Below are 14,478 nucleotides of genomic sequence, written 5' to 3' on the forward strand. Positions count from 1 at the left end.
TATGAAACCGGATTACGCTGTCATATCGCTGCTGCATACAGTAGATGCTGAAATGGATAACTCACATCATCACCAATGTAGCTGTGAAGCATCCTGATAATTGAGGCACCTTTGTGGTAGGAAATGTCGTCGAAGATTTCGTCTATCTCACTTGGATGATGCACAGGCACCTGCAAAAGACACGATTAGTTAAGACTTAAATCAAATTAAATGCAGAAGCCAAGGGCTTCAATAAAGCACCTCAATGGGGTGGCTGTTCTGCAGAGCATCCAGTTCCATGGCCTGTGCATAGCAGTCAGTGACAAACTGTGTCCAAATGTGGTATTTTGGGAACAGATAGTCAACACACAGGAACTCAATGAATGAAGCAAAGCCTTCGTTCAGCCACAGATGTGTCCACCATTCCTTGAGAAGAAGAAAAGCAGAGGCATGGAAGCAACATTTCACTGAACATTTCAAAATGGCATTTTCTCTATGGTTTCAATGAGCATGCAGCAATAAAGACAATCAAGGCACGAATTTCAGATTAGCAGAAATACAGTCATATTACAGCCCTAAAAAAAAAAAAAAGAGAGAGAGAGAATTTTGCACAGTAGAGTCCAATTATAAATGTAATAGTAGCTCAGCTTATACTAAACTTAGTTCTGGTAAAAGAAAATACCGGCCACAAGTGACTTTCTATCTTCTCTATGGCAATACTATGAGCCTAATACTGTACATGACTTACTGCAAAAAACCTCTGTGAAGATAATTTTTTTAATGATCGCTACCACCATCACGCTTCTAGCATGGCAAGGCACTACCAATGGTTGCGCTGATTGGTAATCAATTTCAATGCAGTTTGACCATGCTAACCTTGCGACATTGATATCATCAAAAGCAGGGCAATTCGCACAATGCCGGGACTACAAAAACAGTGCTCAGCTGCTTTTAACAGTAAAGTAATCGTAGCAGCAGAAAGCATCAGCACCGCATCATGTGCTGCTATGTGGACTGTGTGAGATAAGGAGAACCTGCAATTTCTGCTGCCAGATGGCTGAAATGGGCCTCTCCAGCCACATTGTGCAGATCGATCTGAAAAGCTTGGGCCAGCGTTCCCAAGGTGCATGTCAGTCATGATTTCAAGAAGTGAATAAGAAATGTGCCTAACAGTATCAAAGTTTCCATGGAAAAAAGCCTTTGACAATAGACTCTTACACCTAAACCTAATGACAATTATGACCACTGAAGCACAAAAAATGGCACAAATAAATGCTTTTGGTCAGCTTTTCTTACACGCGTTACACATTTATAAAAAATGTTTTTACCTTTTTCGCTAAATGAATAATTTTGACAAAAAGTTGACTAATAAATAGGAAAAATACTTATTCTACATCAACATGCTGTTTCTTATTTGAAGCTAGCAGTGGAAAGCGCACTGGCAACTGCATGTGTTCTTGAAGGGAATGCATGGTCATTTCTAAGAATGGTTCTTTTCTCTTCTAACCGCTGGGTTCCTCAGAAACCAGCATGTTTTCTTCTGATCATACTTCTCAGTTCCTGCCTAGATGTGGGGCACCATGAAGCACGAGTCATGCACTTGCCTTTGCAGTGTCAAAAGGCTTGCAGAACTTCGAAAATTCAGTGGTTACGATATATTCTTAAAATGCCAATTACTGAATGCCAGATGCCAAAATACTGAGCATACAAAAGAAGTCCCCCCATTTATAGCATAGCTCTACCGACCTAGATCCGTAGAACTTAAAATTTGGCAAGGAACAATCACACGAGCTTGCAACTAAAGCAACTGTGTCAAGAGCATCTAATAAGTCCTATTTTGTAACTTATTCCAGGCAGGAGTGAAGGCTTGGAAGCTAAGCTAAGAGGTTTTTGCTTCGAATATATAGTACCTTCATACAAAGAGATGCATTGTGTATGACAGCATCATTTTCACACACAGCTAGAGAGTTGAATAAAATCCAACATAAAGCAAGCAAGCTCCTCAACTTTCAAGCACCTTATTTTGCATTCTGTAAACTTTTTTAACAAAATAAATGTACAAAGATGTCAAAAGTTAATCTGAAGAAAGGGTTAAAGAAGTACAAAGCTACAAGACGCAGGGAGAATGTAACAATGACCTACCATAGTAACCAAATTGCCAAACCACTGGTGGGCAATTTCATGAGTGACAACTAAAGCAATGTTTTGCTTTCTTTCAGCAGACGTGTTCTGCTCATCCACAAGAAGGGCAGACTCCCGGTGAGTTATCAGGCCCCAGTTTTCCATGGCCGCTGAAAAATACAAAAGCATACCTTTTTCATAACAACTTCATGAACAGTGTAATCAAGATTGCACAAGCTGTTTTCTGCAATATGACTGCTGCACAGTACGCATTACTCCATACCCCTCTCTAGAATGAACACTCCAACTACAGTGATGCAATTGGCCAAACCCACTATGGAGCAGCTTTTGTAGCAGCTAATAAAGTGCCTTCGGCACAGATATATATTCCTTGAATGATGGACGCATTCCCTTAAAGGGCCACTGTCCAGGGAAGGCCCTTTTAAGCAAAGGAGCCCAGTGTTTCGATCAGGTACCGGAGATAGTCTGTGCAAAATGGTACAGTGACACGCGCGCCGCAAAGCATCGAAAATACAATTCAAAGCTCTCTCATGCTCTCCTCCGGGAAGCCAGCTTCCCCGTTTCCTGCACTGGCCCGACGGGCCACAGCAATGACGTACGTACCGCGAACGATGTCCATTGGTCCGTCTCGCTGACTGACGGGAGAAGGATGTGTGTCTACCGCTCGCAGCGCGCTTTTCCCTCGCCACGGCCAGACTGAATCCAGCAACGCGTGCTCCCTCGACCGTTTTTTTTTTTTTTTTTTTTTTTTTTTTGCGCTCGCGGAGAGCCACGCCCCACCTCCCGCCAAACGCGGAGGAGGAAGGGGAATTTGTATTGCGGAGGCTAGACGACCTCGGGCAGGAGAGTGAAAAACCTTTGCGAGGGAACGGAAGGAGAGAGGCATGACAGAATCGGGTGATTGCGGTGGCTGTAACTGCGTTATTAGTTACTCTTTTCAAAAACATTTTGCGGCCTTGCGTTCTAGGGGCGAAGTCTCACAGTCACCGGGGAAGAAAATATTTTCGACCGGAGGGTGGACAGTGGGCCTTTAAAAAAAGGCCCCTCCCCCCATCTCCCCCTTCGCTCCACTTTTGTAGCTGAAAATTTGCTAAATACATTAGCTCGTGTGTGTGTGTGTGTGTGTGAGGGAGAGAGAGAGAGAGAGAGAGAGAGAGAGAGAGAGAGAGAGAGAGAGAGAGAGAGAGAGAGAGAGAGAGAGAGAGAGAGAGAGGGGGGGGGGGGGGGGGGGGGGGCAAGAAACAGTGTGCTCTTGACAGCAGTGGCAGGTGGCTTGCTCACTGCACTGTATTAACTGCTGCATGTCCACACCCGGTTGCAAGCCTGGTGTTTAGTATGTTCTCCTTATGACGCTGTGATCGGGACAACAATCAGAGTGAATGTGGCACGAAGCACATGCTCCTGCTGCATCCAGTCAGGCTGTTCAGAGATTATGTGGCTCTACCTGCGAAATAACTCTTTAAAATACAATTCTGGCATTACGGTAGCAAATCAAGCTGTGTTACAGCTCTGCAGTAACTTAACTGGACAGATCCATAGCCCATTTTTACAGCACTTACCAAATAATTATGTGATCCTTATATTATATATATATAAAAAGAAAAGAACTGCCATTTGCAGGATTGTGAGACTTACAGGCCACCCGAGAATAGCCTCTGTCTGTCTCTCACTCTGTGTGCATGTATGCATTGAGCGTTAAAGATAGAGCAAAATCTTGTTAACTGGGCCTCCATGGGACCAGTAAAAGAAGTCATTTAAATTATCGAATGTCACTAAGGAACTGATTGGTTTGGTTTGTGGGGTTTAAAGTCCCAAAGCGACTCAGGCTATGACAGACGCCGTAGTGGAGGACTCTGAAAATTTCGACCGCCTGGGGTTCTTTAATGTGCAATAACATCGCACAGCACACGGGTGCCTTGCTTTTCGCCTCCATCGAAAAGCGGCCGCCGAGACCGGGATTCGGTCCCGCATCCTTGGGAACAGTAGTCGAGCACCATAACCATTGCGCCACCCCATTGGGGCCCAAGAAACTGAAGCGAATAATTCGCATCAAAGTGATTTTATCTAATGGAAGCATGGGATCCATGCATTTGAGATAAAAACTATGTAACGACGACCATATTTTGCAGCTTTGTCAGGTGCTCTGCTTTGTGCACACTATCGGGAATGTCGAAGAATTGCTACAGGATTATCTCCGTGGCTCTTTTAACAGTGCGATGCAGCAGCAGTGGTGCCTCTTCGTTTACACCGCAGTGCTTTGAGGATGCCTCACTGCAAGAGCTTATCTGTGAAGCATGCGCAGTGAAACATTCTGCCATTGAAAATGCCTGTGTAACAAGGAAGTGGACGAAGCATATGGATGCAAGAGAGATATTTGTAGGTGTCAGAACCATGTGACGTCATCCCAAAATGAAACTAAATGGCCAATGCAAGACTGGCTGATGCACACGCCCGATTGCAGTGAACTTGACATGGCCCCCCCACCCCCTCCCCATTTTAATTAACTGGTACTAGCCCACTCAGATCCAAATTAACATCCAACAAGAGACTTACACGAGCACTGCCTGGGATGGCACTCCTAGTTCAAAATACCTTAATTTCCAAGTTCATGGCAGTTGAATCAATGAAATTGTACTGTAGCTTTGCATAGGAAAGGTAAATAAAGTCACTCATTACTTGATAAAACTGGCAGCAAAATATGAGACAAAGGTAGCTGCCCTTTCTGTACTGGACTATTGAAGATACAAATGCAGAAGAAAACAAAAATATCATTTTTACAAAATGTCAGAACTAGCATTAAGTACATTACCAGCAGCCAAGTCAGGCACAGCAATCAAGTCCATTTTTGGCAATGGGTAGGCAATTCCAAAGTAATCCTTGTAAAAAGGCAAAGCACGCCTAGCTACCTGGAATATAATACAAATAATGTAAGGATAGAAATGTGACCGCTCAAGATTTTCACTACTGAAACAGGTGCTAAGGTGATCACCCTCAAAGACAGTGCTCAACAAAATACATTTCCATGCCAAGTGGTAAAGGCATGAACAAGAGTCGAAGGAAAAGTTTTATTCCTATATGCAATGCTGTCGTTCAAGGACAGGGATCTTTATAAATGCTTCATGTATTCCCAACAACTATGAAGCCCTTTTCCCTACTAATGCTCAAGCTAAACCGCCCCGTTAAAAAAAAAAAAAAAAAAAAAAAAGAGCTCTTTGGTTCCTTCGATTCATCTGCCAAAATTGGCGATAGTGTATAGTGTCACTAGATGTTTAACTTATGTTTCTCTCATGCCACAAAACAAATACAGACCAATAGTGCAAATGTTAAAAGACAAGGAGGGTGTGGTAAAATTTTGAAACAGATCCTATGTGACATGAACAAATTGATGTGTGATAATTTTCTACACAGTCTTCATGCTAAAGCTTGCCAATCTGATCATTATTTACAATCACTATCTGAGTGAGAAGCCTCGCAAGTGGACGAAAATTAGCAAACACCATGTGAAAAATGTTGCCTCCAGGAGAAAAAAGTTCATAGCACCATTAAGACTTCAAGTTTGGACTCCCATATGGAGGATAAACTTTTCATCTAACTTTTATATTCATGGCTTGCTCGAAGTGTAATGAACCCATACTCAGACCTTTCCAGTAACAGCAAAAAAAAAAAAAAAAATAGCATGAAAGGTGTGCACAAGAGTCGCACCTTTCATGCTACTACTAAAAAATAAGTTTTCACCCATCAGCCGGCTATTTTACACTGCGAGCTTATTAGGCATTCAATAATACAGCAGGAATCATAGTGATAACCTGTTTACAATTATTTGGTAACAATTGCTGTCAGTGAAAATATAAAACAGTTTGGCTGGAAAGCAAAGTTTACTGAATGCTATTACAAAGTAATCTAAAGTGGATACTTGCTTACTGGAGAAGTGACATTAGCACTTGATTTACGGCAAGGCAAGGCACTTTCAAAAAGAAACAAAATGACCAGCGAAACAAACAGAACTGTATCATCTGAGCAGCGGCGCTAGCGTAACCATCGCTTCCGGGCACCCTCGCAAGTGTCAGCTGTAGGAGGTCATCCTAAATGCAGAGTTCATAACGAAACGCAGCCCACTTGCCCGTGCTTCTTAATTTCTCTGGACTGTGAGCACCGTGATAGGCCTAGACCAGGCAAACGCTGCTGCGAACAGCAAAAGCCTGAAAACAAAACCGTGCCGCTAGGTGCTCCAATGTGCACAGTTCAGTAACGTAGACTGCCTTGAACCTCGATACTTCTGTTATACACTTTCTTATTATCCACTGTGGCATAAGATGCGTTGCTTTTAAGTTCTGAGAAAAATTGAGAACGATTAAAGCGGTCGCCGTGAAACAACTGCCGCAGAGCTCGTGACCAGCAATTTCGCAAACTTACACTCTCCTTCACAGACTGGGTTGCTTCCGTGCGCGTGGATGTAGTTGATCTAGAACAAAATGGCTGGTCAGGGTCAGAGCCAGCTTTTGACTGCACCGTGGTACACTTCGTTTTCTGACCCACGAGTGCACAGCAGCCACACGGCGGCAGCTCTCGATGGCCATATTCGCATTATCGCACAGGGTTTTGCACCTTGCTGGCACTCACTTCCTTGAGGAAAGATCACTGCCATTTTAAAACTACAAATTTATATTTTCTGAACATTTAGAAGGCTCTTGCACCATACTTTCACTATTCAAACTATTCACAAATAGTGATAGTCCAGCATGAATTCGACAAAAATGCAAATACTATTTGAAACCTATTCAAAATTTTAAATATTCACACTGTTGCATATAGACAAAGATTGGCCATGTTGCAACAATGTCAGCACTGTGCTTTAACCGTTCCCACAATTGTGTAGCATACCATATAGTGTTAAAGGTTCACAAGGCTTATATAAGGTCCAACAGAACTTCTCACCAGAAACAGCTTCTATCAAGGACAGAGGTTAGGTACATACCTCCAGCCCATACTTCCCTTGTTCTTGCTTGCCTTTGGGCGTATACACCCTGACCACAACACCATCATCTGATGTTCCTTCAACATAATCATACTCGCCCAGCACAAATGCCACCAAGTAGGTCGACATCTTTGGTGTGGTCGCAAAGGTGACCACACGCAGAGTTGGGTCTCCGGGACACTCAGTCTCACTGATGACATTCTGGATCCACAAAGGAAGAAAGAAAAAGCAAAAATTACTCCTTGCAGCTGTGAACATTAATCATTCAAGTACAATAAAAAGCAATGTTTACAGGCAACCATGCTTGGCACACGAATGCATACAGTACTGCCTGGCGATGTAATCACTCTAGCCACACATTTGTTTTGAGGCTAACAAGGGTAGGAAAAAGCAGCTCCTCTGCAGCCTTCAAGCTTGCACAAGCAAAACTGATTAATCAATTTTAAAAGTCCCTTCAACACCACAAGTGTACCCTCTTAAGTGACCCTCTAAAGACCTGGAAGACTTGTGACAAAAGGCCGTAGCAATGAGTCTGCCTTCATTGCTCGAACATGTGCCACAAAAGTTTTCAGAACATCAAAATCACCAAAGGCCTGAATTTTCTCGTGGAGGCACAAACAGGCGTTGAATGCACTGGAAGGAAAGTGCAAAGTGCACCCTTCAGGTCATAGCTGCATGCTTGAACTCCCAGCAATTAAGGTTTGTTAATTGTAATTTTCTGTGTTCTAAAACTTTTTGTGTGCACCTGCAGGCAGCACACAAGCCACATCTTCTACCCATTTTTTTATTTAATTTTCAAAACTCTCACTTTGGAGGCTATAACTGAAGAAAGCAAGCCACTGCACGTGGCAAATTTTGTAACTTGGAAGTTTTACAAGCAGTAGATTTTCATCATCTTGCATCATCAACCTAAGGTAAAATTTTACTGGCAAGCACATAGATCCTGAAATGAATAAACAGTTCTTGAACAAAAAGTGTTACACATGAGCACAACAAGCTGCTCATGTTCTGTAACCATACGTCAAATCTACAATAAGAAATGAGCCTACCTCCAGTGGCTCATAAGGACCTTATTTGCAACAGCTTGCTCCCTCACAAAGCCACAACTGCACAGCTCTGTTGACATGATTTCTTAAGGCAGGGCGATATTTTCCAACTACTTTTGCCGACATTATCATTATACTATTTTTTGTTGTGTTGTAGTCCATATACCACCCCATGGTCCCAGTAATGCAGGTAGTATTTGATTTTCATGGCCAAAATTATAGTTCTGCACATTATGTAATGCACATTATATAACAAAAGAACAAAAAATACAAAAAGAACCTGAACAAAAATACACCCATGTGCAAAGACTGCGCATTACTCTGCCTTAACAAAATTCTTTTCAGGGCATCTACCACACAGTTATCCCTAAGCTCCTCAAAAGACCTTTCCCAGCCTACATCGTCAGCATTAATGGGGCTGGTCTAGAAGGCAAATATGCAGCTTCTCAGAGTGCGGAGTTAGGAGCATGGCACGTACTGAGAGAGGAGAACAGCAGCAGGAGAATGCTCAACACAGGTAAAAGCGGCTCAGAGAAAGTGGGCAGCTTTGTGCAAAGGGTTACATCTCTTTTACATCACGCTGTTTACAGAAGAGAGAGGTCAATTCCTAAAAAAACACTCTTCAGCTACTGAACACCATAAAAGCATGTTAAAAAATGTCGATGTGATTACTCAGCATAATAAATTATGGCGCCATTAAAATATATTTGTACCCATCATTAATACACCTAATCCTAACCCTAATTTTTACAAACAGTAAGTGCTGCCCAATCTGTATGAAAAAGCACGTTTCAGTAAAAATACTTAAATGGAGTGCTATAGCATAGCACAATGTGTAATCTGCTACCACAATACCCTGCTTCAAACAAGCTGCACATGCATACATCTTAGTATGCATGTGCAGGGGTGCACTTGCATAATTTCTCATAGAACATGATTTCTCAACATGCATGCCAGGTAACCCATTATCGAACCTTCATGCACTAAGCACTTATTCACTAATGTAAAGAGTAAAACACTTGGGAAGAATGTAAGAGCACTCAAGAATGTGGCAACCAATGCCCTCCAATGAAAACCCTAGAGCCAATTGTGTCGTCCAACTGCCATTACATCACTGTTCAACCTGTTGCGCTTGCTAGCGTGAGGTCTCTTCGATTATTTAATTGCAGCATTTCTGCACTAATTCACAAGTGCCATGACAGTTCAGCGCCAGTTCTTGTCTCACGAATGTAGCTTGGCACTACCATCCTTGTGTACTAGCCAAACTGAACTCAAAAGTACAAAAAAAGACTCCTCCAAGTCTACGAGGGTAAATACAAAAATTATGCCCTTGAACATTCTCTGCAAAGGTATAAGAAAGTCATGCTACATATCAAACTACAATTTCACCAGTCATTTGATATATCAAACTGTGTGCTATGCCCCTGCAAGCAGCATTATCTTCTACACACTGGGTGTGCAGATATCTAATATTTGTAGACATTTTTTTCCCCCATATTTCTATTTGATTCGTACTCAAAAATTTCAAAATTTGCACACCTCTACTATTAACACACGCTAACCCAGCCTTAAGTAATGAAACACGCCATTACAGTGTTGGAAAGTGCAGTGTAGCCCTTTGGAACGATGAGTGTCAGATCAAAAGAGGCCTTCAGAGCTGGTTCATCCCAACATGGGAATGCACGACGAGCATCGGTTGGCTGGAAAAAAGAAAGGTGAGAACATATGACTATCTGGAGAAGTTTCAGCAAACAAATTGGATGCACCTTCTAATGCCATACCATCAGCTAACCAGAAAACTGCCCACTGCTTTTATTAGTCTCTCAAGTTCTCTCAATGTTTAATGAAAGCTCCCTTTCATCAACCTACACCACCAGAAAGAACTACTTTACACACTTTCCACCTGCATGTCAAAAACTAAACAGATACTGCATCTTCATTACTAAGCAGATACAGCAGGCCTCTACCGCTCAGTGGATAGCCCAAGGCAGCAGCCAAGGCCCATAAAGTAGTAGGACAGAAAAGAACCGCTCCAACCTTTTCTATAATGCCAGAATAGAGTGCTCTCAGGGGCCAATGTCTTTTTTTTTTTTAACTTTGAGAGTCATTTATAAAAATTAAGTAGAGTATCTATGAATTACGGATGAATCAAGAGAGCGCATCGCTGGGTGGGTTGGTTCATGTTGTAGCTGCAAATCTTTTGCCACTAAAAATATCAATGATGATCTAGTTATTACTCAGCCAATCGGTGATGACTATTTTCATCACCTGATCCATGTTAGACCCTTGTTGCATGGGCACTTTAACGGCCGTTAAGGAAACAGTCAGTTGGCCTTCCGCCACCGTTTTCATCTGTTTCGTCGTGAAACGGGCAAGATGGCAGCCCCTAGCAGCAATGTGTCTCCACTGCGGGCGAGCGCTCCGGCGCAAAAACGCTTTGCCTGGACGATGTCACTGACGCATTTACTTATCAACTTGTGGCAGGATCACCTTGCCGAAATGCAAGCGCAGAAACACAATGCGACCGTGTATGGAAGGGTGATGGTGCTGTTCAACCAGCTCGAACCAGCTTAAAGTGAACCAACCGAACATGAAAAGTGCCGTGTGAGCGCAGCCACCAACCACCGTTCGATTCCCACGGCCATTACGGCGTTCAACTGACGCTCAACTGAACTGCCATTGAAAATGCCCATGTGACAGGGGTATTAATCAGGCTGCATGTTACAACCTAAAATCTTTGCACCATAATGTATGCTGATCAGCTCATCATCATCATCATCAGCCTGATTGTACCCACTGCAGGGCGAAGGCCTCTCCCATATTTCTCCACTCAACCCGGTTCTGTGCTAGCTGCATCCACTTGACCCCTGCGAACTTCTTAATCTCATCCGCCCACCTAACTTTCTACCGCCCCCTGCTACGCCATGATACAGCTGATCAGCTATTTAGACATAAATTAATAATTATATCTGATGCAGCAGCATTAAACTTCTAAGCTTCAATACTCTAGTAAATTTTCATCATCCTTACAAGCAAACAAAATGCTGGAAGTTACTGAAAAATGCCACATAAGATAAAAGTCACACAATTCTTGCTTCAATCAAATTTAACTTCACGGATGTTATAGTGCTGAAACACAGCAGCTAAAGAGCTCACCTCAAAATGGGTAACACCTCCAAATGTTTCTTCACCAGTCTGCCTTCTGAATTTAACCCAGTAGAAGCCTCTCAGTTTGCCATTCATTTCACCTGAGTAGGTAAGCTTGAGCTGCCCTGTGCCTGGAGCAAGTGTGGTGTCAAACTTTATACTAATCCGTTCCTCCTCCTTGGAAGTGGCAATGCTGCTAGCTTTCAGTTCTGCAAAACATAACCAAAATCACCAGCTCACATCAACTGTTCATACGTTTGTAAATACAGTTATAAAGATAAGACTATCATGCAACCGCAAACACCATTTTAGACAAACCTCCTAATGCATTGTTACATTCATAAACTTCAGATAAAAGTCCCCACTCCCCTTTTTTTTAATACAGTATATTTTTTTATTCTCCCCTGTCTGCATGGTGAGGCATTTCAAGCAGCACAGCTAAGTTACTGTTTAAAAACTAATAAAAAACATTTGAGGTGAAAAGATTGAACAGATAAATGTGTGACAGAGTTGACCATTAGAAACAAGAGTCTCAGCTATACACATATCTCAAATTACAGGAATTTCTACTATTTTGCATCAGTGAAATGCAACAATGCCATGATACAACAACACTGAAGGGCCGAACTAACAACCTTTGCACATTAAAATTAAGGCACTTTTCAAATACCACTCTCCAGAATTGAAATCTCAACATTGTTCTTAGAGAGCATGTCATATGCTAGGGAAACACATTAGCATGGGACATGGACTCCGTGCGGAGCGGCATCGCCAATGTTTGATGGTGCTTGGGTGTTGCTTTTAGAATGTAATTTTACAAAAAAAAAGTGCTTCTTTGTCACAAGACAGCTCAATTTTGTTGAGCCCCAGCACCAGAGGAAATAGAGTTTTAGAAATTTAAAAAACTGACATCGTCACTGCTAACAACCAGTTACAAATCTCTAGATGCAATTCAGTACCTAACTTTAATAGTTACAATGTTAAAAAAAATTAGGTAATTAGTTCACTAGTTAACATCATTAACATTTTCTGATGTCAGCTCACACTGGTATTACAGTACTCCAGAACCTGTCTTCATCATAACTCAAAAGCAAACATTTAAAAATTAGTGGCAGACTTCTTTGAAACACCTGGTATGATTCCCTTCAGGCTACCTGCCACATCTGCTGAGCACAACTGCAAAGAGGAGCAAGACTACTAGAAAAGAGTAGATAACACCTGCAGCCTATGAATTACACAAGCACACTTCTCTCAGCACCAAGTGTGTATGTAGGGCTACCTTCTGTAACAGACATACTAGTCACAACCTTTCATCTCTGCTGCTTTGCAGTGGGTTAACACCATTCTTGTAAGCATCAAAAAGTGATGCTGCATAGACTACAAGCCACATACCCACTTATCTCCAGAAGCATGATGCAGGCTTTAGCCTCCGTCACATGCATTTTACCATTAAGGTATGCCTCTTCCTTAAAGCTTCTTACCCTGCCACCCCTGTACATAGATCTATCCTGCTCCCAGGCTGTGAGAGGAAACAAGAGTGAGGAAAAGGAGAAGCCAAGCACCAGGCCAGAGAAAATCCTGAACACACTGAAAAACCAGCGGCTGCCTGGCGACAGCAGGGATCGAACCCGGTACCTCCCGAATGCAAGGCAGATGCTACACCACAAGGCCACTGCTTCAGTTTTCTTCTGTTTCCTGATGGAAGTAGAAATCTTTATATTGTTTAAGAAAATTATGAAATGGGAAAGAGAGAATTTCATGTACTGCACAAAGACTCAGTATTTTGGGGGGCACAGCGACTACAGTGAAAACCCACCCGATGCATCTTGCTTGAGCTTCACAGTTGTTGAACGTTTTAAACTGGCATGCTTCCCACACTGCTTTTTGGTACCAGAGTGCTTATGTTATGTGTGCCACTTATTTTGCAATCTTGTAGGAAATGCAGTGCACCTCTGAAATGCAGAAGAAAAAAAAATTGATACGTACCTTTTCCCTGCTCAGGAATATATTCAGCAGACTTGACATCAAGGTCAAGTGAATTGAGCACCATGACATCGCTTGGCTCTAGGATCTACAACAAATTTCCAAAAAACGATAGACGTTCGAATGTAAAAGGTTCGGCCATAGTTACAAAGCGTAAGTGGTCAACACTTAACAGGCTTACTCTAAAACGGTACGGTCGCAAACAGCTGACAACTGTTGTTGAACCTCAGCCGGTTTTCGAACTTCCCGCCAAATAATTTGTTTTCGAACTTCCCGCCCAACGCGCAATCGCACGACTCGCTGAATAGTTGATAGCATGCAAAGTGCGAATGCTGCCAACATGTCGTAGGAGGTAGTAGTAGGAACCGCTATGGACTAAAGTTAGTACAATCCAAGCCAACTAAAACCCACTAAATAACGAAGTGCTCGCGCTCAGGCCAATGGCGCTGATCTACGGTTCCATCTCTCCTCACCGGCGAACGAGACCGTCACATCGAAATGATCTCAAAGGGGCAATCAAGCTCAAATAACTAAAAAAATAACCAGTGAGAGAAAAGAACACGACATTTTCGGCAAGCAATCGCCGCTCGAAACTAAAAAGCAGCGTATTTGAGATCCAAAAAATGCCGCTGAACACCGACAGTAAAAATTTCATTTACTTGCCTGCAGCGTCACCACTGTTCGGCCGTCAAATGCGAGCTTCTTCAGATCAGGCTTAAGCTCTATTTTGTAGTTCACAGGTCTAACATTCGTAGGTAAGCGCTCTGACGAGTTCTCGCCGGACATTGTGGTGTGCCTGGGCGTGCTAGAAGGTACGGAGCACAATACTAGTGGCAACAGAAGAAATGAAGCCTTTACAGACGCATCACAACTGATTAATTACCACAAAGGCCTGCAGATCCCGAGACGAATGCCAGGGCTCCGAGCACGAGACGTAACCGAATAACTTGCGCGAGGAAGAGCGAAACGAGACACCACGAAACCCGCACCGCGAGGCACGAGAGCAACGGGCATATCTCTGGTTTCCCAAGACAGAGCCACAGAGCTACTGCAGACTGGCCCAAATCTATTGCGTTCCTTTTTTCATAACTTTATTTTATTAATATGCCTGCATACGACGACCTCAGAAACAAAATTGAGGATAACCGAAGACAGAAGTACATCACTAGAATGTTGTTTACGTGACTGCGGCTACGTTACGTGCTT

General features: G+C 42.8%; 1 protein-coding gene across 2 annotated transcripts in view; it reads right to left on the reverse strand.

Moving 5' to 3' along the window:
* Psa (puromycin-sensitive aminopeptidase) overlaps positions 1-14,462 on the reverse strand; it is a 49,596-nt gene extending 35,134 nt beyond the window's left edge. Inside the window, exons 1-10 of one of the 2 annotated variants that reach the window (XM_084590826.1) lie at positions 14,156-14,462; positions 13,936-14,077; positions 13,276-13,360; positions 11,299-11,498; positions 9,735-9,842; positions 7,097-7,297; positions 4,931-5,027; positions 2,122-2,270; positions 241-405; positions 66-170 (exon numbers count right to left, since the gene is read on the reverse strand). In XM_084590826.1, coding sequence (XP_084446952.1) covers positions 66-170; positions 241-405; positions 2,122-2,270; positions 4,931-5,027; positions 7,097-7,297; positions 9,735-9,842; positions 11,299-11,498; positions 13,276-13,360; positions 13,936-14,077; positions 14,156-14,286 — 1,383 coding nt within the window. In that variant the 5' untranslated portion in view covers positions 14,287-14,462. Of the gene's footprint in view, positions 1-65; positions 171-240; positions 406-2,121; positions 2,271-4,930; positions 5,028-7,096; positions 7,298-9,734; positions 9,843-11,298; positions 11,499-13,275; positions 13,361-13,935 lie in introns of both variants that reach the window. The other variant, XM_084590827.1, reaches the window with a different exon arrangement.
* Between the last annotated feature and the right edge of the window lie 16 nt (positions 14,463-14,478).

The sequence above is a fragment of the Amblyomma maculatum genome, chromosome 1 (genome assembly GCF_055883805.1).
Source record: "Amblyomma maculatum isolate TAMU_Amacu chromosome 1, ASM5588380v1, whole genome shotgun sequence".
Taxonomy (NCBI): domain Eukaryota; kingdom Metazoa; phylum Arthropoda; class Arachnida; order Ixodida; family Ixodidae; genus Amblyomma; species Amblyomma maculatum.